This window comes from Branchiostoma belcheri, unplaced genomic scaffold (genome assembly GCF_001625305.1).
Source record: "Branchiostoma belcheri isolate BF01 breed outbred unplaced genomic scaffold, Haploidv18h27 scaffold79, whole genome shotgun sequence".
NCBI lineage: Eukaryota > Metazoa > Chordata > Leptocardii > Amphioxiformes > Branchiostomatidae > Branchiostoma > Branchiostoma belcheri.
In genome coordinates this window covers 900,737-924,868 of record NW_017804453.1, presented here as the reverse complement: position 1 = coordinate 924,868, position 24,132 = coordinate 900,737, and the positions used below count along the sequence as shown (strand labels likewise).

The following is a 24,132-nucleotide window of genomic DNA, read 5'->3' as shown; positions in this document are numbered from 1 at the left end:
CTAGAGTTTGCTATTTCTTTTTGACTATGGAAATCGTATGTTAAGACACCAGAAGTAAATGTAGTTAAAACGCCGAAGGGATGAAAAATTTAGCCGTCAACCTTATGAACTTTGTTCAATGTGAACACCAACAATATAGACTAAAGCAACGTCGGGAGAACAGTACCTACGTTTATTTGAAAAAAAGATAGATACAAACCTATAGGTAGGAAGAATAGACGATATATCTGACATGTCGAGTCGAGTAGAGTATGGGTGATAATCTATTTTAGAAAGCTAAGGGGCAAATGGCACGGAGACGGCATTTACCATTTCCAATGGATTTTGCCCCTTTTTGGCATATATTACATGTTCGACACTCATATCTTCATATATACGCACTTGTACAAAACATTGAGGATTATCTGTGATTCAGATGAACAGCTCATAATGACGCATATGAACGGTAAGGACAGTACACGCACGAGGCGATTATAAGCTTGCAATCATCTTTAATTAGTTGGTTGATGGCGAAAAAATCTTTCCAAACTCTTTAGTTCATCACTTAAGTGTGCTCACCCGTAGAATTCATATCATGAAGTGCAGGACACACGACAAGCTGATAATGTAACATGTGTGTTTAGTGGAATACGTTACTGCCAGGTGAATCAGACACCTCCGGTTTATAGTGGTCCCCCCGGGAGGTCGTCACCCCGCCAGTAAAAGCGTCGAAAAACCTCGTCAAACCCGACTCGACCAGTCTGTTCTGAAGAAAAATGGCGGTGGTGTGAGGCGATAGGCATTCCAAAGGATCGCAGTATCGTCTTCTTCGTGCGCAGATCTTGTCTGAATTACCGTCTTCTTGAAGATAATACCACGCAAGAATGATTACGACTCTCTAAAGTTGTAAACAGTCACTTAAGTTTCGAGATCCGACGAGAAGAGAAGCCAGTTTGGGGGCCGAGTACTTGTTTCGCTCTAGGCAAGTAAAACCACAGGTAGGCAAAATTTTCCATTGATGCTTTTCTTGGCTGTTTCATACAGTGCTGGTTATTGCATGGGGTACAGTTGCATGCAGACATTATTGTGTTTTATGACAAAGACTGGTCCCCAACGTCTGTGGCATACTTGCACGCATACTTCTTATGAAGGTGAAAGTTGTTCAAGCAAGTTTGCGATTTGGGGGCGTGGCTTCCTCTCATATTGAATGCTGTGAATTCAAACTGATGAAACGGCCACCGTAGATATGCCAATCCAAACGTTCATTATTTTACAGAAAAGTGCCAAGTGTTCATGTTGATCTCTTGGTGTTGCTGTACGTGGTTGATGAGCAAAGTGTCTGTTTGAGTGGAATAAACTACTGTACAATGCAATATAAATGGCTGAAAGCGTAGAATCCATGTCACACCATGACATACATGTATCCAATACATGAAGAAGATCACAACAGGATTCCACATATCATTAAAAACTGTTAACTATTCATTAGTCACTGCCTCCAAAGAATAAGTCATAGTCCAGTAATGTAAGACGACGAAATTGTACCTGATTTTGTCCTTTACATTCTTAATGGTTCACAAAGCACACGGGTCTTAGTTGTTCGGAAAATTAAATAGGCTCTTTCTCTCACCGATCTTACAGGCCAGCAACTTATGAGTCATTGTGTATGGCAAATGAAATAGACATGATTTCAGGTTCAGTGTATCAGCAAGTGTTGGGATGGCCTACATATTAGTTCCAAGTGTTAAGCAAGTTTGAAGATGTATGAAACAGTCATTCATTGCTTTCATGAACTTCCGTTTGTAGTGGTAGGAGTAAAAAAAGTTGTTTTGAGAATCGGTGGTCATTCATCCTCCCATAACTGTTACCCTCGTTGCTTTCGGGGAGACCGTTGAAAATTGAAAGTTAGAGCCTGAAAGATGGAGACAACAAATGAAGATACGAATGTAATGACGTAAGTACGTGGAAAGATTTTACAGCTCGACTACTGACATACATGTCAAGCGCCTGGTCACATTCGTCCCACGATCATCTTACGATCGCAAACAGGACATTCTTGGAATAGCCGTGATTGTGTGATACAAAGTTCAGCTGTCTTGTAACAGAAAAGGCTGTTTTAAAATATATCGTTATCGGTATTTGGATCTGTCACGGCCTGCTTTAAAATCTTACCAAGTCAAACTCGTACGACGACCTATAATGCCCGACGAATGTGACCGCATCTAAATGGACATTCAGACATTCAATGACAAGAACTAACTCCCGTTTTTACAGGAGCCTGGTAAAGATGAAGCGCCCTCCTAAACGCACGCTGGTTTACTCTCTACTTCTGGCCAGCTTCTTCATATCAGGTGGCCTGTATCCCAGCATGCAACTGGGCTTGTCAGAAGCGGTGACCAAATGGGTAGGTACAAAAACCCCTCTCGACAGCACAAAATATATGTCATTTGGTGATCTATAGTATTCCTGGAATTGAAACTATTTGCTAAAAAAATGGAGGAATTTATGGCTTCATCTAATGTTGTTTTACAACACTGATGAACTTTTTTAAGTCAATACGCACACCAAGATACAATGTAGCTTATTCCTGTTAGGTGGTGAGAGCCAGCAGCTATAAAATGTTTTGAACAGATTGGGTGGAAAACTTTGAATAACTTGGGTGGTAAAAAATCAAACCCAAAAAATGGCTCTCCTTATTATTGGACAGAAAAATGGCTCTTCACTGGAGCCAAACACGTAATCTCTTACATGTGATAGCTCTGTTTCAAAGTAATCTTTCGGATCGAATTTTGTAGGCAACAAGGAAAAATACAACCATACAAATAAATGAACATCTAGACGAAAAATCACGCTGTACCACCCCTGACAATTTTACGAGCAGTGAGCGGTCTGTATGATTTGTTTTGTAATGCGTAATGAGTGTTACAGAACCATCAATTAAAGATTAAGAAACACCAAATGTACGCTACACACGCATCTGATTAGTAAACATTACATGTTAAATCTAGATCTACTCGCTAAAAGGTGATTTTAGCCCAACTGTAAATAGTTATATTTTGTAGTATTGAGCTATGAGTTACATATGCGTCCAGTTTATACAAATGAGATTACAATTAATTTTATCAGTTTTTTCTTCCAATTGAGTTTGCAATATTTATAACAAGAACATTGTGAATGAGTACAGTTTACATTTATTACGTTTATACAGCAGATGGTTTGAACAGGGTGCCCTATATCCTAAACAGGTATTATAAAGAGGCTTTCAATCATGTCGCATGGAATGTACCCTTGGGCAACTTTGACACATCGTTCAAAGCATACAAACGATACATTGGGTGGGAATTTTTTTAATCGGACCCACAGAGAGCATCAAATCCATGTATTTAAGGTGACTGGATTTTTATGAAGTTACCAGGGTTAAAAATGTGACAGCCTTGTTAAGACACCTTAAATCAATCTAAAACTTTACCACGTACATATATCACTCCGATGACCCTTGGCTAAGTGGTAGAGACAATAAGGGGTATGTGGTAGCCTGCGGGCCAGATGAACGGAGGTCAATAGGGATCAAACACACACACACCTCAAACAATGAGAGGGACCATTATTTCATATTTTTCAGTCGTTTCGATAGTTTAGATGATCAGGATTGTTTCAAAGTTTTTCGTTTATCACACTGGTCTCTGTTGGTACGTCAGTGAGAGTACAAATCCCCACGTGACCGCCTAGGGCGCCACGCACAGATTGGGCGACTCGTCTGCCTACTTTACAACAAAAGCCCTCTCATGAAGGGCCCATTTCTTATCTACTCAAGGATGAAATCGCCTTTACAGGTAGCTTCGTTTAACAACGTCTAGGGACGGAGTATCAAAATAACCTTCGAAACCATAACACAAAATGGGTCAAGAAAAAAATCCCAACTGTGGTGATAAATGTTATTATGGTCTAAATAGCTTTTTTGTTCTCACAAATACAAACGAAATCTTGATATAGGTTATGAATTGACATGGAAGATTTCCCTAGGGGGCACTGACAGAGATGGCACTCTTAATCTAACACATGATACAGAAGATGTCATATAATATCCATCTTTCAGTTTTTAATCACTTATCAGGGTGAAAAACGTGCGATATCGATTGCAAAGAACTACTAATAAACATCATCTCTTAAAACAATGGGTAGATGATGCTTTCTATGGCGATTTTTAGAACATGTGCGTATTTTTTTGCCTAGGGCAATGTTCTATACAGCTGTCATTATTGGCGGGGACTGAGAAATATCTGTTTCACCTGGGGGTCACCAACCACGACTTACCATTGAGTTCAAAACAACTTCAGAAAACAGCTTTAAAGTCTTTGATAACAACATATACTACAATATCTGTATATCTAGGTGTATCGGACCATATTCAACAATAAAAGTACACAACAATCTACACTTTTATAAACTTTTTACCATTGTATTCTCTGTCCATATCTCATGAATTCATCACAAACTCTCATATTATGGTTGACCTTACTTGACCTTGAATCATCAACTTCTCTACCGGCAAGTTAACCCTGTCACATATTGAGTAGAACTGTCAGCATCGATACATGTTGTTATTTCATGTTAACAATAGCTCACCTTTTTGCTTCTCTATGATCTTTGCACATTTTTACCATTTGTAAAGTAATGTAAGTAATGTAGAAATAAATAAAGAAAGAAATGTTGCTCATTATGTACACCGCAAGTACTTTTTCTATACCATGCTGTGAAAAAAATGTACCTGCTTTAATTTACACATGTTTCTAGCGTTCACACTGTCTCTTGGCTCTTCCCCTCCTTTCTTGCCGTTATACCTGTGACTTGTATGGGAACGCTGCCCCCGTCATGCCTTGCACCACCAGCACCCAGAGTCCAAGGTAAGTACAATGATGTCACGGCGCGGTCACATCCGTCGTAGGACGTCGTACGAACTTGGATGCTGGTAGTATTTTTAAGCAGGCTGTAACAGAACCATCACCGTAAGGATCTAATACAGCCTTTTCTGGATCCGTCGCAAGCACAACTGAATTTTGTACGACAGATGCACGACCATCCCAAGATCCACGACGATCGTACGACGCATGTGACCGGGTACTAATTATAAATAAGTAGTGGATAGTAGTGTAGAAGTGTCTAAACATACTGACGATATGTGCAAACGTAAAGGTAAGGTAAAGGCTGTGGTGTGTATATTGAAAGGACATGTGACTAATGCTAACTTCTTCTCCTTTTCATCATCATCACCATTGCTGCTGCTATACTACTACACTCTTACAATACTATGGCATGTTGGATGTCTGTGCAATCTACACTGGTTGGCAGAATACTTTTCATAATTCACCCCCCCCCCCCACAAAAAAAAACCCTGGTCTAAACCCGTGGCTGGTTTCCAAGACACCCATGATGATGTTTGACTAAGGTACTAAGACATCTTCAGGCAGTGCTAACTCTCGAATAATAACCCATACGTCTTACCCATACGTCTTACCCATGCCTTTATACCTTTACTCCTGCTTCTAATCAATAACCTACCCCAACAGATATTAACTAACAGTGTCGTAAATACATAAGCTAACAATGGATTAACAGTCATCCTGACACACACACCCCATATGTAACATCTTACTTCACTAAGGTTAATGATAAGCTTGATAAGGTAATTGCCGGAGCCGGAGTTAATACACAAACCTCGAGCCTGTGCTATTTGACGAGAAATTACGCTGTTAAAACACCAAAATGTTTTATATTATACATATCATGATACGTTTCACGAATATGTGAATTGTGGTGTGAAATCATTAAAAGTAAAGAATGACTTAAAAGTGCCTTTATAAACGCACAATTGCTGCATGGAATTCGACATTCAAGCATACCTCAAAGCATGCGTTCAGGCGACTAAAATAACGGAACCTTGAAGTTATCTTTAAATGTCGAATCTTAAAGGTGAATTTTAGAATGAAGAATATGATGTTTACAAAGTTGGATTCTTGATTATTAAAGGAAATCGGAGAGGAAACTCCGAGCAGTCGGGCAGAAATCCCTTCTCCATCCGCGCATGAGCAGAGGGGGGACCAAGACGAGAAGACGCCGTGGTACATCAACTTCATCCGGGCATTTCTGGAGACGGAGCTCGGGCCAGATTCCAGGATCTCCAAAAAGGTCAACCAAACACGAGAAACACCACGATGTCAAAAGCCACGAAGTCAAAGCAAGCAAGCAGGAAAAGAAAACCCACCACCACCACCACGAAAAAGAAGACGAACCTGAAATGGAAGTCCGTGAAGAAGGGAGGAGCAGTGTCGCCTATGCTGCCGTTCAAGCCATGCAGGAATCAGAAAACGCGCTGCACCAGTTCCTGAGAGAGTCACTCCTGACCAGGTCAGACCAGGAAATCGAGGAAGAGCTAAACGAGAGAATGAAGAGACAGGTAGCTTTATTTTGAGTGCTTTTTAATGAGGTGATACTGATGATATTTTACACCTAAGGCATTCCCAGTACTGAAATTGTATGTTTTCTAAAATACAAATATAGACAACGTTTTATACAACGACTAAGGGGTAGAATTCTGCATAGAAAATTATTGATACATGTATATGCGATTTATAATGTATCTAGATGGATTGACGCATCTTAGCCTGTTTGGTTGCTCACTGAAATGATATATACTGTAACAATAATTGAATTCCCGTACAGGACGATGGGGACTGGGTGCAGGCGATGGGCATCGTGCATCACTTGATGTTCCCCATCGGTCAGATCTTCTTCGCCTTTCCCGGTGGTTTCGTGGCGGCCAAGGGCTCAGCAGTCAAGTAAGTTTCAAAAGTTTAGGACTTCATTCCTTGTTGAATGTACATCATATCTTACTAAATGAGAACCCCAATGTTTCACAATTGTGTGCGCTAACAAGTGGCAAGTAACAAGTAATGACGCTGATTACTCCTGGGACGGAAGTATTGTTTTGGGCGGAGTTTGCATCTTACAAAGATTGGAAGTTGGTGACAGGAGATTAGGTTCCAGTTGCTTGACAGGGTTGAGACCCAGTATTCCCTGGGTGGTAGGATATGGTATGAGGTAAACAGGAATGTTTGCTGTGTAATCATGGTATGGAGTATAAACCATGGTGTAATATCGGATTACGTTACGGCCTACAATCGTAATAATCCACCTATGATGTAATTCGATCAGGTATTTTCCTGTGATCAAACAATGTAGTTCAAATACATTCAGTGTGAAATCTCCGATCTTGGAAATGTAATTTTCTCTTTATGCAGAATCCTGGGGACGATGATGTTTATATCGTGCCTGGTTCACCTGTTCGTGCCCCTGCCCATGACGTTCCGTGGAAGCCCGCACACCGCCGATGTCTCCGTGGCCGTCATGATGTTTCTGGAAGGCTGCTGTCAGGTAACAGCCGCTAGATGTCGTTCATTGTACCTCCATATCAGAAATGACTTTTCTAGATGCATTTCAATAGATGAATGAATGAGGGCCTAAATACATTTCTTCCACACCGGGCCAGGTAAAGGTCACAACAAAACGTGTACAAAGTTGCTAAATACAGTTACTACATCAGCTCACATCAAATAAATTTAGCTCGCTTTTTGTTTAGTGTTTTCACATATTTGAACAGATATGAGTTGCCTTGATGATGCTGTTTAAGACACATACCCTCATGACAAACAGGGAGTGACCATACCTGCGGCGTACGGCGTGCTTCACCGCTGGGCGCCCAAGTCGGAGAGAAGTACCATGGTGTCACTCACCTTAGCAAGTAAGTAAGGGACGGCCACGTCGTCTCTGATACTGAAAACGTCCGGGGAAGGGGGCATTGTTTTAATTAGTTTGTGGGGCAGTTGCAGAGAGAGAGTAGATGGATATTATTGGTCACTCGATTGACAGGGAGGTCAAGCCTGAAGATGACCCCGGGTAAGAGTAGTTGAACGGTACGTGGATAAATTCAGGAATTGGCTGCGGTATGTGTGTTATTATATACACCGTACAACCCCCTCAACAGGTACAATACATTCACGAAAACCCAAAACACTTCCTGGAGGACAATATACGATTTCTTGTTACCATGTAATCCACGTCGACTGCATTCAGTATAGAACGCTTTGAATATGTAAGGGAGTTGCTTTGCTTGAATATGAGCTAAAATTACCGTTTATTCTATAGCGTATTACCTAGGAAGGCTGGCTGGTCAGTTTTCGTGTGCTTGCCTTGAAACAAGCCCATGGATACATGCCCGCTTTCTACATCTACGGTAAGAAGTCTATAGCCTATCAATCGCCAAGTTAATCGCCATAATGGTATTTCTATGCAACCAATGTCTGCACAAGAAAACAGTCACTCAGATATATTTTGAAAACTGTCATACGTTTCAAGTAGCATCCACTTCTTTTTCCTCGGTGACAGCCAATGTTTGAGTCGCGGATATGCGAACACAGAATCTCTTCGCGATGTTTTTACCCTAGAAAATTCCAAAAACACTGTATTTTTCTTTTCTATCTGTATCAAAAGCCAAACGAGACGACAGTCGTGTTGACTCATTGTGTTCTGCTAACGTTCTAATTACCAGGTCCACTCGGCATCGTCTGGTCGCTAGTGTGGGTTCTCTCCGTGAAGCCCAACCCAAGTTTAGACGACAACATCAACACGTCCGAGAGGGACACCATCAACTCCGGCAAGAACACAGCGCAGGTGCGAGCACCGTGATTGGATGATTGTGATTTGAAGATTATTGGTTGATTGTGATTGGCTGGTTGTGAAAACAGGTTGATTGGTAGGTTGGTTTTGTTCAGCAGATTGTGAGAACAGGTTGTTTTGCCCACAGGACGGAAGTGAAATCCCGATGAAGGAGGTTCTGACAGACCGGAACACGGTGTCATACCTTGCTACCGGCCTGTGTTTTGCCTGGGGTATGAGTGTACTGTTGAACCACGCACCGCAGTACTTCGCCGAGAAGGTCGCTCTAGATGTCGGAAAGGTATGTTAGATATCAGTCCGCCCTTTGTAATCTCTTCATCTCCCATCAGTATTTCGCATACATATCCTATCCGTCTGGTAATGACGTCACGTAAGTGGGCCTATTCGAATATTCAAATGGCAGATAGAATGTGTGCAGGGGAAGGGCAGGGACAGTTTTGGGCAGGGAAGCGACAGAGATAGTGCCAAAAAAGCATGGCATCTAGACAAGAACGTTGAATCAATCCATGCGAGGTATATCGCTATTTTGCTATATTTTTGGTGTTTGATATCCAACCATGGCAGATTTGACATAAAAGAATGTGTTGTAGCTGTAATACAGTACATTGTAATGGTTCTAATGACGGACTTGTTCCAGTCACCTTGGTTGCTGTGGACCCTTCCCCTGGTGATGTCAGCTGGGATGGTGGCAGCCGGGCCGGGAACTGACATCGCCATCTATAAGGGCGCCAGCACAACCACCACACGTAAAGCCGTGACTGGCTTTGGTAAGTGGGTTATCTTTTTGGAAGAAAATGGGAGGGAGATAGGGGAAAGACAAAGGGTATGGGGCATGGGATTTGCGAACTCCTGGTTGTAGCCCAATTTTATGTGGGGCTCTGCTGATATTGTGATAATGTGGCCAATAAAGTATGAAATAAGTATGAAATTTAAAAAAATGATTTAAAAGCGGCAGCGTCTGTTTATAACATTCTCTCGCGATGTACGTTATATGTGCTCTCGATTTTAGGTCTTACATGTACATGGGCAGACAGACGGCATTTTCCTGAAGTTTGAATGTTGTTTTCCCAGCTGGTGCTTGCGTGTTCTCCTTCGTGATGGCCATGGCGTTTACCAAGAACCAGGCGTACGCCTACGGAGGGACAGTGGCATCTATGGTCATGATCGGCATGGCCATGGGAGGAGGTGAGTTACATTCCTTGATTTTTGTCAGCAAGTTTAAGTGGTAGAAAAAATGCAAAACCAGTGCTCCTGTCTCCTGAGAAGAGGATAAATCATTGACTCCATGTTTTGATGTCCACAGGTTATGGCGTGACGCCGCTGGACGCCTCGGACCGGTACAGCAGTATAGTTGTCGGTATCGGCGTGTCCATCAACACGGCTCTGTTCCTGGTCAGTCCTGTCGCCGTCATGGGACTAAGCGGTCCTGGCGGGGTGAGTACGGACATGGTATGGGCATGGACGTCACAGTCCCGGGTCCTGCTGTTGTCTCACTGGGATGACTTCGTCATTTAAGCATACCTTAAAGCGTACGTAAAGGTTCACTTTTCAGGCGAGTAAAATAACGGAACCTTTACGCATGCTTTACGGTATGCTTAAATGTTGTTGGATTTCATCAAGTGACTGTCATGATAGTGTGGTAGTCTGTAACATCATCACCCTGTCATTATTACCAATCGGATGTTTAGAGAGTTGAAGCATGGAAAGGATGGTAACATTTCAAATTTAAATTTATATCCCACATCAGGCGGCAAAAAGGCAGGTGGAGGCTGTGTCCGGCTGGCGAACAGTCCACATCGTCACCGCGGTCGTCATGGGCGTCGCCCCGCTCATCTACGGCGCCGTGACGGGCGAGGGAGAGATCTTCAAGTAAGTCTGCTTCTGGCACCTTTTGTTACTCTGTATGGTTTACGGTTACTCACTGGAGTGGGTCTGTATCTACCGTGTCAGGTCACATGGGAGAATGACAAGCCAATTAACTGAAAAAATTAAGTGACTTGAAGTTCGCAAAATCTGACAGAATTCACGAAAATCCAACATACGTCCAGAATTCTGAAACCTCTAACTTCTTTTCTGCACTTATAATGTTAACAACTTAGCCTCTATGTATTCGCTACTAATATCCTGTGTTAACCCATACATGTATGTCTATCTTTCATCTCAACAGGGGATGGGAGTTCAAAAAACCAAAGCTTCCCAAGTTTCTGAAACGTCGCTGATGACCACTTCTTTTGCTGCCTTCTCGACCGCTAGCAAATGCAACTACTCACAAGTTTGTCCTCTGCTTCCAAAACCATTTGTAGCCAGTATACCCACAACTCAGCATTCAGAGGTGCATCCCTGCAATAAACAGTAACTAGACCGGGTAGTAGCTAGCAACATGGATCTTGCCTGTTGATTAAGACGCCGTATAAGCTATGTTTGAATGCTACTCGCATTTTTAGGTGATTCTGGTGTATATCGTATCAGACAAGGATAATGGAACAGCATGAGTAAATGGTGTTGAATGATAGATTGAACTCTAGCTTTAGAAATATTTATGGGTTTTATTCGTAGTCTTAACTAGATATTTTTTACATTTTGAATACTTTTGAACGTAGTAGTAATACTACTTAGTATTCACAATGAAACTACCATATCATCTGTCTATATGATAGATTATATTCACTTCAAGCAGTGTAACACAAGCAAATAATTATGTATTTTCAGTCAGAATACTATCTGAACAGTGTTTTCAACAATATAATTGGTGCTTTGATTTAACTTCCTATAATTGCAATGGTGCAGTTCAGTATACTGAACAATTTGATTTGTGGGCCAGTGTGCTGCAAATAAAAAAAAGTACATCATGCATTTTGTGACTGATCATGGTTTATGAGTTTCCTTGACTTGTAGATGGTTTCTTATCCCTGTAATAACTTTGTACGTAGGACGTGTGAAGGAATTTAACACTCCTGTCGGCAAAGATATAACAGGCATCAACCCATTCGCATTAGGTGGAACAAGACAGCACAGTGATGCCTCCTGGCGAGTGTTCCATAAAAGAACCAGTTGTGCTCGATGTTTCTTCCTCGACCACAAAAAAAAACTATAGTGCGCATATGCTATAGTATTATCACGGAGGTTGTAGTGCTTGGTTTCGACAAAATAAGATTATTATTTGACGTGCCTTGAAGTAAGATAGCCACGAGATACCAACCTCATTGGAAACACTAAAGATCATTAAAACAGTTAAAAATTGCCGGGTCAAAGGGCAATGAATGTCCTGCAAGATGGAGACATTCGAAAACAATGACGACACGTCTTAAAAGTCAGTCAGCACTTTTGTTCCTGAAACTTCTCTTTCTAAATCATCAGTTGGTTCTACGGTAGAAACAAGTGTAACATCCATACAGACTACTTCGTATTGCATACCAGAATGGGGGGATTTCAGGTCATGCATGGGAGTGCGTTTCACACAAGGATCGAAAGAAACTGGTTGAGCAAGTTCCTGACTTGTTTACATGTTGGGAGATGCCATAAACACCACCTGCGTGTGTACGTACAGTTCTGCTGCTAGCACAACATAAGTTGCAGCGAAGACGACGATACACCGTCTACCAAATCAGCCACATGTACAAGATCTTTGCTGCTAAGGTCTATTGTGGTCAAGTGGAAGAAAACTTTGCTGTCAACTTCTTTAAATGATATCGATTATACTGGTCCGCGTACCAAACACAATACTTAACGCACTTGACACAATAATCTCACACGTATTTTTCTTCAGTTGTTGATTGTTCAGTTAGAAGCAACTTAGTTCACGCCAAGCGACCCATGTTTGAACGCGTGGCTTTCTAAACTAATGGAATGTTGTTAAGGTAGCCCTTGGCATCACCGAAACCTGTCCGCATTATATACACCGTAGTGTGGTCTACGAGTATATGAGCTAGGGTATCATTTCGTCAAGTAGAATAGCAATCTGCGGTTAAACAGGTATATAGATGTGCATACTCTGGGGGAGGAATATTTCTATCGCAACCTTTGTCAAAAGCGAGGTCACAAATAAAAGGAAGAGTACCCGGGGAGGAGTAATTTTCAGCTTGTATATCTTGGTTAGTATACACCTGTGGATCATACTTTTGTCAGACATTATGCATATTGTTATAACGATTCCGAAACAAGTATGTTTAAAATTTTAGATTCACAGAAAGAAGAGAAATATTGTGCATGCAAAATTGAACATGCTTTGACAAGACTCTAATGATGTGATATGCAACGAAGAGTTTTAGAGGATGCAGCTTTGAGATACTTCCGTTTCATAGTGACCTCCCCGGTAAGTCGTCAGCGAAAGCGTCGATCGGGACACCCAGTCTAAAACTGACCCGACGACATTCTGTTCTGAAGAAAATGGCGGAATGGTGAGACGATAGGCATCACTGTGAGTTGCAGTATCGTCTTTTTCTGGCTAGTATCTTCTCCATATCACTCACTACCAGAAAGGACTACCACTCAAGCATGACGTAGATTTAGATAGCTTGGGAAAAGGTGTATTTGTCTTGAAAATCTGAGAAGAAAAGAGAGAAGAGAGGTATTTTACGGATTGGAGTCACGTTTCGCCTACGACAGGCGACATTTCAGGTAAGAAACCAGTTTATAAAAACATCTTTCTACCATATAGATGTATTAGTGGTTGAGTCCTTAACTAGATTGTCAAATTAAGGATAACATAAATGAACCATAGACATTGGTTCTTGCCGTCTGTTTATCTCTTTGTTGTGTTTAACTTTTTTCATACACACCTGAGTGAATTGGTTGAACCCAACAAGTCATTAAAAGAGTGCTAAGACAAAACCCTACAAAATACAAAAAAGCTATAAGATTGTATATGTTTATCACAATGATGAAGGGTATCAGGGGCAACCAACATATTAATTCGACATATTTGCAAACATATTTGATCAACCGCAGAAGGAAAAGGTGAATTTTATAATTACCAAAGCAAGCGTATCTACCTAGGGGGCGTGGTTATAGGCAGTGGTGAAATGATGAAACATCTGGACGATGTGATGATGATTGTAGATACACCGACGATCACAATAAATCTTTAAACTGCCCATTGTTTGCATAAGGATGTTGGGTTAAACGTAAGGACATTTGGTAAGCAAATGATCCTCAAGTAAGAGCAGTTTTGATGCCAGAAGACGGGACGAGCACGTGGTTGTCATGTTCTCTGTGTCAGATAAATCAGTGCTCCTTACTTGACATGAGCATATTTATAGACCTGAAGATGCGAACATAAAGGAGACACGATCTATGTTCTAGCGACACATATTCTATAATTTGAAAGATTACTGGTACAAGTGATGAAGAAAGTTTTGTTTCACTAAATGGACTGATGTTGCACAAAACTATTTCAATACACAATAGACTTGTTATCAAAATGCTTCCAATTATGTGATATGACAGGCCAGTAGCACCGTCCGAGTTATGCAGTAGAATAAATGAATTCAACATGATCACTATAGTTATGGTCTCTAAAATCTTACGTTATAATATCGTACATGTATGTATGTATGTATGTATGTATATATGTATGTATGTATATATGTACGTATGTACTCATAAAACATTTATGCCAACAGAAAGATTGTTGCAAGTTACAACAGATCATGGTGGTTAAGACATGGTTATTGTTGCTTCCGCTTTGCAATTTGCATCATCTATCTTGCAGGACCTGAAGTCACCATGGGTCGTCCACCAAAGCGTCTGCTGGTTTATTCTCTTCTTGTGGTCAGCTTCTTCATCGCAGGCGGCCTGTATCCCAGCATACAGCTCGGTTTGTCAGAGGCGGTGACCAAATGGGTATGTACTCACACCAACATAGACATCTTTGTTGACAAAACAGAAGTACAGCTACCTTCGTGAGGGATTTTTTACAGCTATATCTACAAACAAACAATTGTGTACTAAATCACGTAAACTTACATTCAAGTATATGGATAGCAGCACTGTCCTGTGCAGCGCTGTCCATTATCCTGGGACAAACTATTGAGCATATGGTACATGATGTACATATTCCATACTCTACGGACGGACCATGTGAAGGTTATATACATGGGTATAATAGAACCTTTTATCTTAACCATAACGTTAACGATTCAGAAACTACATCATCTGGAGTTAACCTATCATGTTACATCGTGTGGTATGTAAAGTCTCTACAGTTCAACTAAGGTTGCTATATTCTGTTTGAAGTTAAGAGGACCTTAAAGAAGATGCACTACTAAAGCTTATCAACCACATCACTTGGAATTTACCCTTGAGCGGAGTTAACACCTCGTTGAAAGGGTGATTTTATTAATTAAGGCGGGAAAAGCAATGGTAGGTCTTGCAAATTGAGGCACGTGTTTTCAGTCAAATGAAAAACCATCACAGCTCAATATTTTCGGTAGGTGCCTGAGTGTAAAGGTAGATGACACGGATCATTTTAGGTTCATCGCATACTGCTAGGTGTGTCACTCCACTGACCCGTGCATGTCATGGCGATAACGAGGGGACGGAGTATGCAGTAGCCTACGGGAAGAAAGCTTTGTTAACGAGTTGCATTAAAGATTCGTGTCAAAAGATGTGAATAGTTACAGGCATTAAGGCCTGATACATACTCTTTAACCTATTGGCGATGCCCGTTGTTCTGCAATTACCAATTTAGGACCCTAAACTGGTACCTGTTTATGCTGTTTCTGTCCGTATGGTATTTGAAAGTAAAAGTCCCCCCGATTATGCGGGGCAAATAGCTGTAATTAGATAAGACAGAACTTGTCCAACAGCTTAGCAACAACAAAAGGCCTCTTCTGACAGCTGCCTGCCCTGTGATGGCTGCCAGAGGGTCAAAGTACCTCGAAGGGGGGTGTCATTATTCACGGTAAAAGGAATGGTGTTCTGAGTTGAATGGATTTCTTTTCATGGTAGATCCTCAGAGATGTTATCTTATTCTTTACAGTATATCTAGCACTTTTATTTGACAGATAATCTTTTACGCACTTTCTTTCGTACATGCGCATCGACCAAGACACCTTCCCCGCAAAGTCGGAAACACATGGAGGACTGTCCCTCTCCAAAACCACGACATGTCACTAAAGCAGCTCTAAACTATAACGTTGGACACTTAATTACAGCAACATACTTGGTAAACATAGTAGAGAACGGTCAACAAAGTAAGATGTTTTGGATTGTGACCAAAAATATAAATTTGGAGGGGTTTTTTTCAGCATATGGTGTATTATGCCTTGGGCGAAGCTTAGACCACGACAGAGGAATTAATTGTCTGTGTCCCTTGCTGTGTGATGAAGCATTACAAACTTTGCTATGGCAGCATCACTGTAGCAATGCACTATTCATTTCACTTCTCAATCTAAACTACAAGAATGTCATTAGATTCTGTCGTAGGCTACATGGTGTGATCACAGGCTAAAGCATGAATTGTAATGTTAAATACTCATTCCGCCGATTTCATAACTGGAATATGGTTCACGATTAATTTTAAAGTATAACCTAAAAATCAACGTAACATACAAACGTGAAAAATAGTTCTTTATTATATGTATGAAATCCGTTGTCAAATTTTAGTCGCTCGGTGGTCACAGCATCTAGTGGTAAGGCGAGCTAGCTATAGGTATAAAGAATATATCTCTGTAATCCTTACTCTGTACTCCTTCATGTTTCTCGCTATCGGCAACATCTATCCCAACGATGCTACCTTCAACGCTTCTTGCAGTCTCCATCCTCCAGATCGGTAAGTTATGTCGACGAGAGTAAGATCAGTCAAGATCCCAAACACAGGTGACCCCGCATGATACACATTTAACGTAAACGTAGGTGCCACCATTGATAAAACCCCCATTCCTCACCGAACCCACCCTGCACGCCTGCCTCCCCCACACTCCCGACTGACCCGTCACAGATACTCGTGGTGCTTCTGCATGGCGTGCTGATGACTGTGGCTTACCATTTGTTTAAGGTGTTTACCCTTTGTCTAACCATCGACATTCTTACGTGAAGTAGTAACTGACAAAGACGATGACATGCCCCGTGACACTGCACAACATCCTCAACCGTCTACCCATTGCACTGGTGCTTGATATATAATACTACTCAATTCACTTTTGAACAAGCAGTCACATCAGATTATATTTCTATAGTAAAAAGTAAAAACATACACGTATATTTACAGATTACCTGCACAGTAACTAGGTCTCCACATAAAATCAATCTCGTGGATCACACCAATATCTGCAGCAAACTTCTGACTTTTGGGTGGAGCACATTACATTACATTACATTACATTCTCTTTTACGAATACATGTTTTGTTTCTGTAGGATATAGGTCAGGAAACCCAAAGCAGTCGAGGAGAAATCCTGTCTTCCACGGAGAAAAAAGAAGAACAGAAAACACCATGGTACATAAACTTCATCAGATCATTTCTAGAGACAGAACTCGAACCAGAATCCCGTGTGTCGAAAAGGTCGACCAAACACGGGAAACATCATGCCAAAAGTGACGTGGTAGAGGTCAAAAGTGAACATAAGAAGGAATCAAGTCACAAACATGAAGAAGAATCGTCCCAAGTGACAGAAAGAAGAGGAAAGAGCGGCATCGCCTATTCTGCAGTTCGAGCAATGGAAGAGTCAGAAGAAGCGCTAGACCAGTTCCTCAGAGAATCGCTCCTGACGAGGTCAGACCAAGACGGGCTGAACGAAAACTTTAAGAAACAGGTGAGGTGCCTTGGGATACTTTCTATATCTTGATAAATTATAGCCATCAATTAGTATCCTGCTTTCTATTCCAACTCATCCCGATCTACATTACACGACAATGCACTTTCTAATCTTGTCTTGTGAGAAGAAAGAAACAAATACCAACAAGAAACTGAAGATTTCGAACCTTCGTGAAATATTTCTCGTTCAAATTCATCTGTCTACACGTACCTCTCTGTGTATTTTGCCCGGCCAACATCTTGCTGGCTCCTTTCCATAACTTACTTCTAACTTAATCATTAGGTCAATCCGTGGTAAACAAATCCTCTGTCACCTTCCTATCCCTATATATTTTTATTTCTTACCTTTTCTAACACTTGTTATTTTCTTCTATCTACTGTTTACCAATCCCGATGCCCGTACAGGCCGATGGAGACTGGGTGAAGGCCATGGGCGTGGTGCATCATCTCATGTATCCCATCGGGCAGATCTTCTTCGCCTTTCCAGGCGGCTACTTTGCAGCCAAGGGTTCGGCAGTCAAGTAAGTTCGTCTGTGTCAGATTCGGTACTAGCTGTCAATTATAGGGCATCAATGGCTGTAGTGCAAATTTGTTAGATTCTCTGTCGTAGAGGGCTCTACTTACCATTGTTCTAACATTGCACAGAATCCTGGGGACGGTGATGTTTATATCGTGCCTGGTTCACCTGTTCGTGCCCCTGCCCATGAAGTTCCGTGGCGACGCACATGCCGCTGACGTCTCTGTGGCCGTCATGATGTTCATAGAAGGCAGCTGTCAGGTAACAGCAGATAACAGAACGGTAGAGATGAGAACAGAACAGATGTAACCTGAATTGTGCTCGGCATCGTGTAGATAGCTACAGGAGCACAAATACAGAACAATAGTATTATATTAGCTGGTCTACACCTCACTTGTATAATCAGTACATGCAAAACACAATCGAACTATAATTCAAAGTAGTGTGTTGGTCACCAGTTTTACTTTGCAAAAGCTGAGGATTCGAATTTACAGCATTCCAGTTGATTTGGGGACTGCCATACAGATAAGCATTATGATGATAACATGTAGCGCTTAATAGCGGGGTTGAAATACATGGAGCTGACATATGATATTTTCTTCATGTAGGGAGCGACCGTCCCGGCAGCCTATGGCGTGCTCCACCGTTGGGCTCCTATATCGGAGAGAAGTACAATGGTCGCACTTACCTTATCAAGTAAGTAATGAATACTGATAATATCTTTTATAATTATCTTTAATGACAGCATTTTCAAATGCTGTGTTAAATAAATTAAGAAGTTTCCATCTAAGAGCGAAAGATGATAATGGCCAAAAGCAATATGTCTTGGTAAACATATTATGCTGTTCATATACTATTATTTGTGACCTTTTTGTTTATTTCTGCATCAGTTGCATCTTTTTATTTCCAATCATAACAAAATGATATTCCTCCGACTTTCTCAGCATATTACCTGGGAAAGCTGTCGGGCCAATTTGCCTGCGCTGCCTTACAAAACGCTCATGGGTATCTTCCTGCTTTCTACATTTACGGTAAGAATACAATAATGTAGTATAACAACACCGTCATGTGTTTCTGGGCGTGCTTGTTATTTGTTTGAAATCATTCATTCATTCAGTCATCCATTCATACACATTGAAACCACGTAAGGCAGACTCCAGTTACATCTTAATTATTGATAACATGAAAAGTTGTAAAAGCTAAAGGATGACTTCGTATAAACGTCTTCCACCTTGTTCACTTTTTTGTTCACTTTCCCAGGCCCCCTGGGTCTCATCTGGGCCATAGTGTGGGTCCTCACGGTGAAGCCCAACCCCAGCTTGGACGACAACATCTCCACAACGGAGAAGGACAAAATCAACTCCGGCAAGGACACGGGCATGGTTAGTCACTACTTTCCGGTACAACTTCAGTTGTGGTGATATTTGATCCATTCATGAATTTTTTATTGATAGAAGAAAAAGTTAGATCCTGATTTGCATAATATACATCTGATCATGTCATTCATCATTTAGTCTTGTTTACATGTAACTACCACACAAATGAACTTTCATGATATCATTTAGTCTTGTTTTATCAATTACATTTTATTTATCATTTGTCAGGATGGAACTAAAATCCCGATGAAGGAGGTTCTGACAGACCGGAACACGGTGTCATACCTCGCTACCGGCCTGTGTTTTGCCTGGGGTATGAGTGTACTGTTGAACCACGCACCGCAGTACTTCGCCGAGAAGGTCGCTCTAGATGTCGGACAGGTATGAGAGTTCCTCATGATCAATACCTGCACAGTTGTTACCTCCGGATCAGGATCGGAGGTATTGGTGTGTTTGCTTCCATGTCCGTATGTATTCGAATGCAGTAGAGTGGTAAGAAGGAAGAGGGGGGATTTTGTAACCCCAGATTGACAGGAAGGTCCACTCACACACTTACTGCAATTCACTGGGGGTACTTACCTAGGGTCTATCATAACAATCAGGTTCGTGCACTTCCAGTCTCTTAGTCTGGGAGAGTTCTAGTCGACTTATAGAAGTCAGTTCATCTATATATTTATTTGTACCAATAGCTCTGGATATTTCCTGGAGGTTTGAAATTTCCGACTTTCTGTTCTGTTTGATTTGCGCAAGTTTTCAACCTTTATTGACTCAAATGTATACATTCTCTGATATCTGGCTAAAGAGAGGCAAAAGTATCAGTGACGGAATGTTGCAAAGTATTGAGTCTTTTTCCCTGTTGCAGTCCCCTTGGCTGCTCTGGACGTTGCCCTTAGTGCTGGCAGGTGGTATGGTAGTGGCCGGTCCTGCAGCTGATGTCCTGATCAGTAAGGGCGCCAGCACGGTGAAAATACGGAAAGTTATCACTGGCATTGGTAAGGAATGCTTCTTACTACCGGAAGTACGTGTTTTGTTTTGTTTCCAGTCATGAGAATAGGAAGCGTTTTGTTCTAATTCCAACGTTTCCTCCTTTTTTTCAGTGTGCATGTCTGTGTTTTCCCTCGTAATGGCAATGGCCTTCACCACAAATCCACAGTACGCGTACGGAGGGACAGTGGCTTCTTTAGTCATGATCGGCATGGCCATGGGAGGAGGTGGGTATGAGAGTTCACTGTTTAATATGCATATATGTGCAAAGGTGAAGCCTCTTTCAACAGTTCTTGTCCCGATTTTACTTGATAATCAAGGCTTATTTTGTCTCAGGAGCCATACAACACACGAATGATCTCTCTTTATCAGTGTGCGTTATAACAGTATCTGTATTCTGAAAATACCCCAGGTTATGGGGTGACGCCGCTGGACGCCTCGGACAGGTACAGCAGTATAGTTGTTGGTATCGGCGTGTCCATCAACACGGTTCTGTTCCTGGTCAGTCCTCTCGCCGTCTTGGCGCTCAACAAAGTACCAATGGTGAGTTCCTGATGTTTCTATGTACATTGCTGGTGGGTTTGACGTCGAGGCAGTTGCAAATGAATCGTCCACTTTTTATGATTAACAACACCTTTTGATACTACTCAATACTCCAAACCCCAGTATTTTCATTTAAGCTTTAAAACTGACAACAGGTCTTTACTTATTGATACAGCCTTTGAAAAGACAGGCAGAAGAAGCTGTTGCCGGCTGGCAAAACGTCCACATCATCACCGCCGTCGTCCTGATCATCGCGCCGGTCATATACGGGATAGTGATGGGGAAGGGCAAACTGTTGACGTAAGTCTCTTTCTCTCATCTTTAACAGTTATACTATTAACAAAATTCTGTGCATTATGTCCACGCAGTTTTTTCCAAATGCCCAAGAATGCCCCTAGTTTACGAATGTGACCAGACCCTTAGAAAATAATGGACCGCTATTCCCGAATCAACCATTTCAGTGCACACAGCACTGTTAGTTATATATGTTTATCTCTTTAACAAAACAGATGGCCTCCCAAAAAACCGAAGTTCCCGAAATTTGAACTACCATCGTGTCCGACCGGCTGTCCTTCCTTCCCGAAACTGAAGAAGCTGAAGATGTTGAAACTCCCGTCGGTAAGTTCACTACAGGTAAGATCGTTCCCTTTATGTTCATCTACTGGTGGCTGGAAGGGAGCCCTGAGAACGAGGTCAACATGCGCAGGTGATCGCCAGGGTGATGACCGGCAACCGCCATAAGAGAAGTGAAAAGGCTTTGACTTCATATTGTAGATGAACTGGCCTTCCACTGCACAAATCTAAGAAAAAGGAACACTATGTAGAGGAATAAAAAAAATCTGTGTAGACAGTAGGCTTCAGAGTTAGTTTCAGAGTTAGAGGGATCTTTGTAAGATGCATATGGCTAAAAGATTCAAACAACGTTAACGATGGTGGCATCTGCAAATTTTACTCAAGGGAGCGGAGTGTGGAGAGGTGTTACTGTGGACTAAACGTGACTGGTGAATTGATTTATGATTTATGAAGATTTACCAAATGTATTGTTTGAATATGCACGTGCACAACTTGGTTACTTCCGTGGATTTTTTTTACTTATTTTCATTACTCAAATTCCAGCTGCCTAGCTGGAGCACCATCAAGAGGAAATCACAAAAGCGTTACATCATGGCCGCCATGTCTTCACTTGGCTTCATGATCCAATATGGCGGCCGTGCCAATCTGGCGGTCTCTATGGTAACCATGGTGATGCCCAACCCCTTGTCGAAGAGGCAGCTACAGGTATGTAGATGTGCTTCATAGATCACAACGACATAAGTGACATAACGGTTGAAAGAATTTTGCTACGTTCTGATGTAAATGACTCATTTACTCAACCGTGACGGGGGGCGATATAGACATCCTACCAACTTTGACTCATCACTGACGTCACAGTTGTGAAAAATAACATATTTTCATATCAATTGGGTCAGAAACCTGAGGAAGACGGAAAGATTCGGTCAAATGTTTCGGGAATACTTTTGAGTTGATGAACAGTTTAAAGTTTCTCATAATGTATTTTGCCAACTCAGATGAACTTTCATGCTTATTTCCTGTTTGTTGTTCTGTGTTGCAGTTCTCGAACCTGGACTGGGGCCCGTACTCACAGCTAGTCATGGGAGCTGTGCACGCCTCCTTCTTCCTGGGTCTGCTCGCCTCTCGCCCGTTCGCGAACCCCATCCTGCGGCGGGTGTACGCTACCAGGTCAGCCTTTATCACAGTGATTCTGTATTGTACATGTGTATTAATTGTGGTTTATTCACCCACAAGACAAACATACAATGGCAGCAGTTATGGGCTAAATTGGAGTATGACTACAATGTGTTTATATAAAAGTTGACACAACCATTGGCAATGACAATGATTAAGATTATCTTAATAAAGATAATTGCTATATCTTTCTTCATTTATTAATCTGAGTTGTTACCGCCTGTGTCCACAGGGCATTCGCCTGTTCTATCTTCGTGTCGTCCATCCTGCACCTGCTGATCCCTGTGTCCGCTGCCGGACACTACAGCGTCATCATGCTCGTCAGGATCCTGCAGGGGATGGCAGAGGTAAACATGTTTTTTTTCTGTATGGTAAAACAGAGAGGGACTTTGTGATGAAGGATAGACATGTTCGAGCTGAGCCACGGTGGAAATGTCAGATGAAATAATTAACACCCCTCACCACTGGAGGCTGCCAATGAGTGACCAATGGGCGACGATATATTTGAACGTTTTGCCTCTTTTCTTGTCTTTTAAAGTCAAATGCTTACATGCATCATATTGCAATTATAAAATCAAGGGTCACAATCTAGTGGAGGGGCCAAAAGAAACAGACTGAGTGTAGACTGATTTCGAAAAATATTATTGAGATGAAAAAATGTATACGGTTGATGACTGACGCATGTTTTCCAGGGTATGACAACACCAGCCATGTACGGGTTCTGGGTAAAATGGGCCCCGGCGAGTGAGATGAGCAGCATTAGTTCATTCACCGTCACAGGTAGGCATGCGCAGATATCAGGATAAAGATGAAGTGGACTGAGACAGCTGAAGATACAATGAATATTTGAGTTACATGATTCGAATGTTTGAATGAATACACAATAATTGCAACACTTTTAAATTTCACCCCAAAAGGTATTACATTATAACATCATTTACACTTTAGACCACAAATGTATTTTTCAGGCCAGTATATCGGCATCGTTGTCGGCATGGTGGCATCAGGGTTCTTGGCAGAGTCCGCGGCAGAGTGGCCCTGCTCGTTCTACGTCTATGGTAGGTTAACACTTCAATGGTTATGTTATTGGGTTGCGCCTAAAGTCCGTGAAACATGAAGTTCCAGTAAATGACATTTTTACAAAATTAAGGGTATGAAATTACTGTCATCCTGTTTCCCCCAGGCGGCCTTGGCGTGGCCTGGTCCCTGATGTGGTTTGCCTCTGTGTACCCGACTCCGGAGTTCGACCCGGGAGTGACGGAGCAGGAGTGGAAAGCCATCATGTCTCCTCCTCCTCCTCCTCCTCCTGCTCCAGCCAAGCCTGCGGTAAGTACATATACCTCACTGTGTATCACGCAATGGGGTTGTCGTGTGGTGTTCATCAGCTGTCATAATCAATGTCACTTTAATGTGAGATGTGTTAGACTAAGTTAAGTTCAAAGAATGAATGAATGGATCTGGATGAATAATCATACGACAATTATACAATAGCAGCTGTTA

General features: G+C 41.8%; 1 protein-coding gene across 1 annotated transcript in view; it reads left to right on the top strand.

Annotated features, from left to right (window-relative positions):
- LOC109485856 overlaps positions 1-24,132 on the top strand; it is a 31,745-nt gene that overhangs the window by 4,105 nt on the left and 3,508 nt on the right. The window contains 36 exon segments of the mRNA XM_019789528.1: positions 2,254-2,383; positions 4,869-4,883; positions 6,007-6,159; positions 6,161-6,433; positions 6,700-6,815; positions 7,278-7,410; positions 7,690-7,777; positions 8,182-8,222; positions 8,224-8,269; positions 8,585-8,706; positions 8,840-8,992; positions 9,350-9,479; positions 9,784-9,897; positions 10,016-10,146; positions 10,460-10,581; positions 11,016-11,044; positions 14,423-14,553; positions 16,466-16,483; positions 17,069-17,464; positions 17,872-17,987; positions 18,112-18,244; positions 18,592-18,679; positions 18,928-19,014; positions 19,244-19,365; positions 19,588-19,740; positions 20,222-20,351; positions 20,457-20,570; positions 20,756-20,886; positions 21,062-21,186; positions 21,396-21,519; positions 22,003-22,164; positions 22,499-22,626; positions 22,865-22,979; positions 23,325-23,412; positions 23,601-23,690; positions 23,816-23,958. Of these exon segments, the coding sequence (XP_019645087.1) occupies positions 2,254-2,383; positions 4,869-4,883; positions 6,007-6,159; positions 6,161-6,433; positions 6,700-6,815; positions 7,278-7,410; positions 7,690-7,777; positions 8,182-8,222; positions 8,224-8,269; positions 8,585-8,706; positions 8,840-8,992; positions 9,350-9,479; positions 9,784-9,897; positions 10,016-10,146; positions 10,460-10,581; positions 11,016-11,044; positions 14,423-14,553; positions 16,466-16,483; positions 17,069-17,464; positions 17,872-17,987; positions 18,112-18,244; positions 18,592-18,679; positions 18,928-19,014; positions 19,244-19,365; positions 19,588-19,740; positions 20,222-20,351; positions 20,457-20,570; positions 20,756-20,886; positions 21,062-21,186; positions 21,396-21,519; positions 22,003-22,164; positions 22,499-22,626; positions 22,865-22,979; positions 23,325-23,412; positions 23,601-23,690; positions 23,816-23,958 (4,390 nt within the window).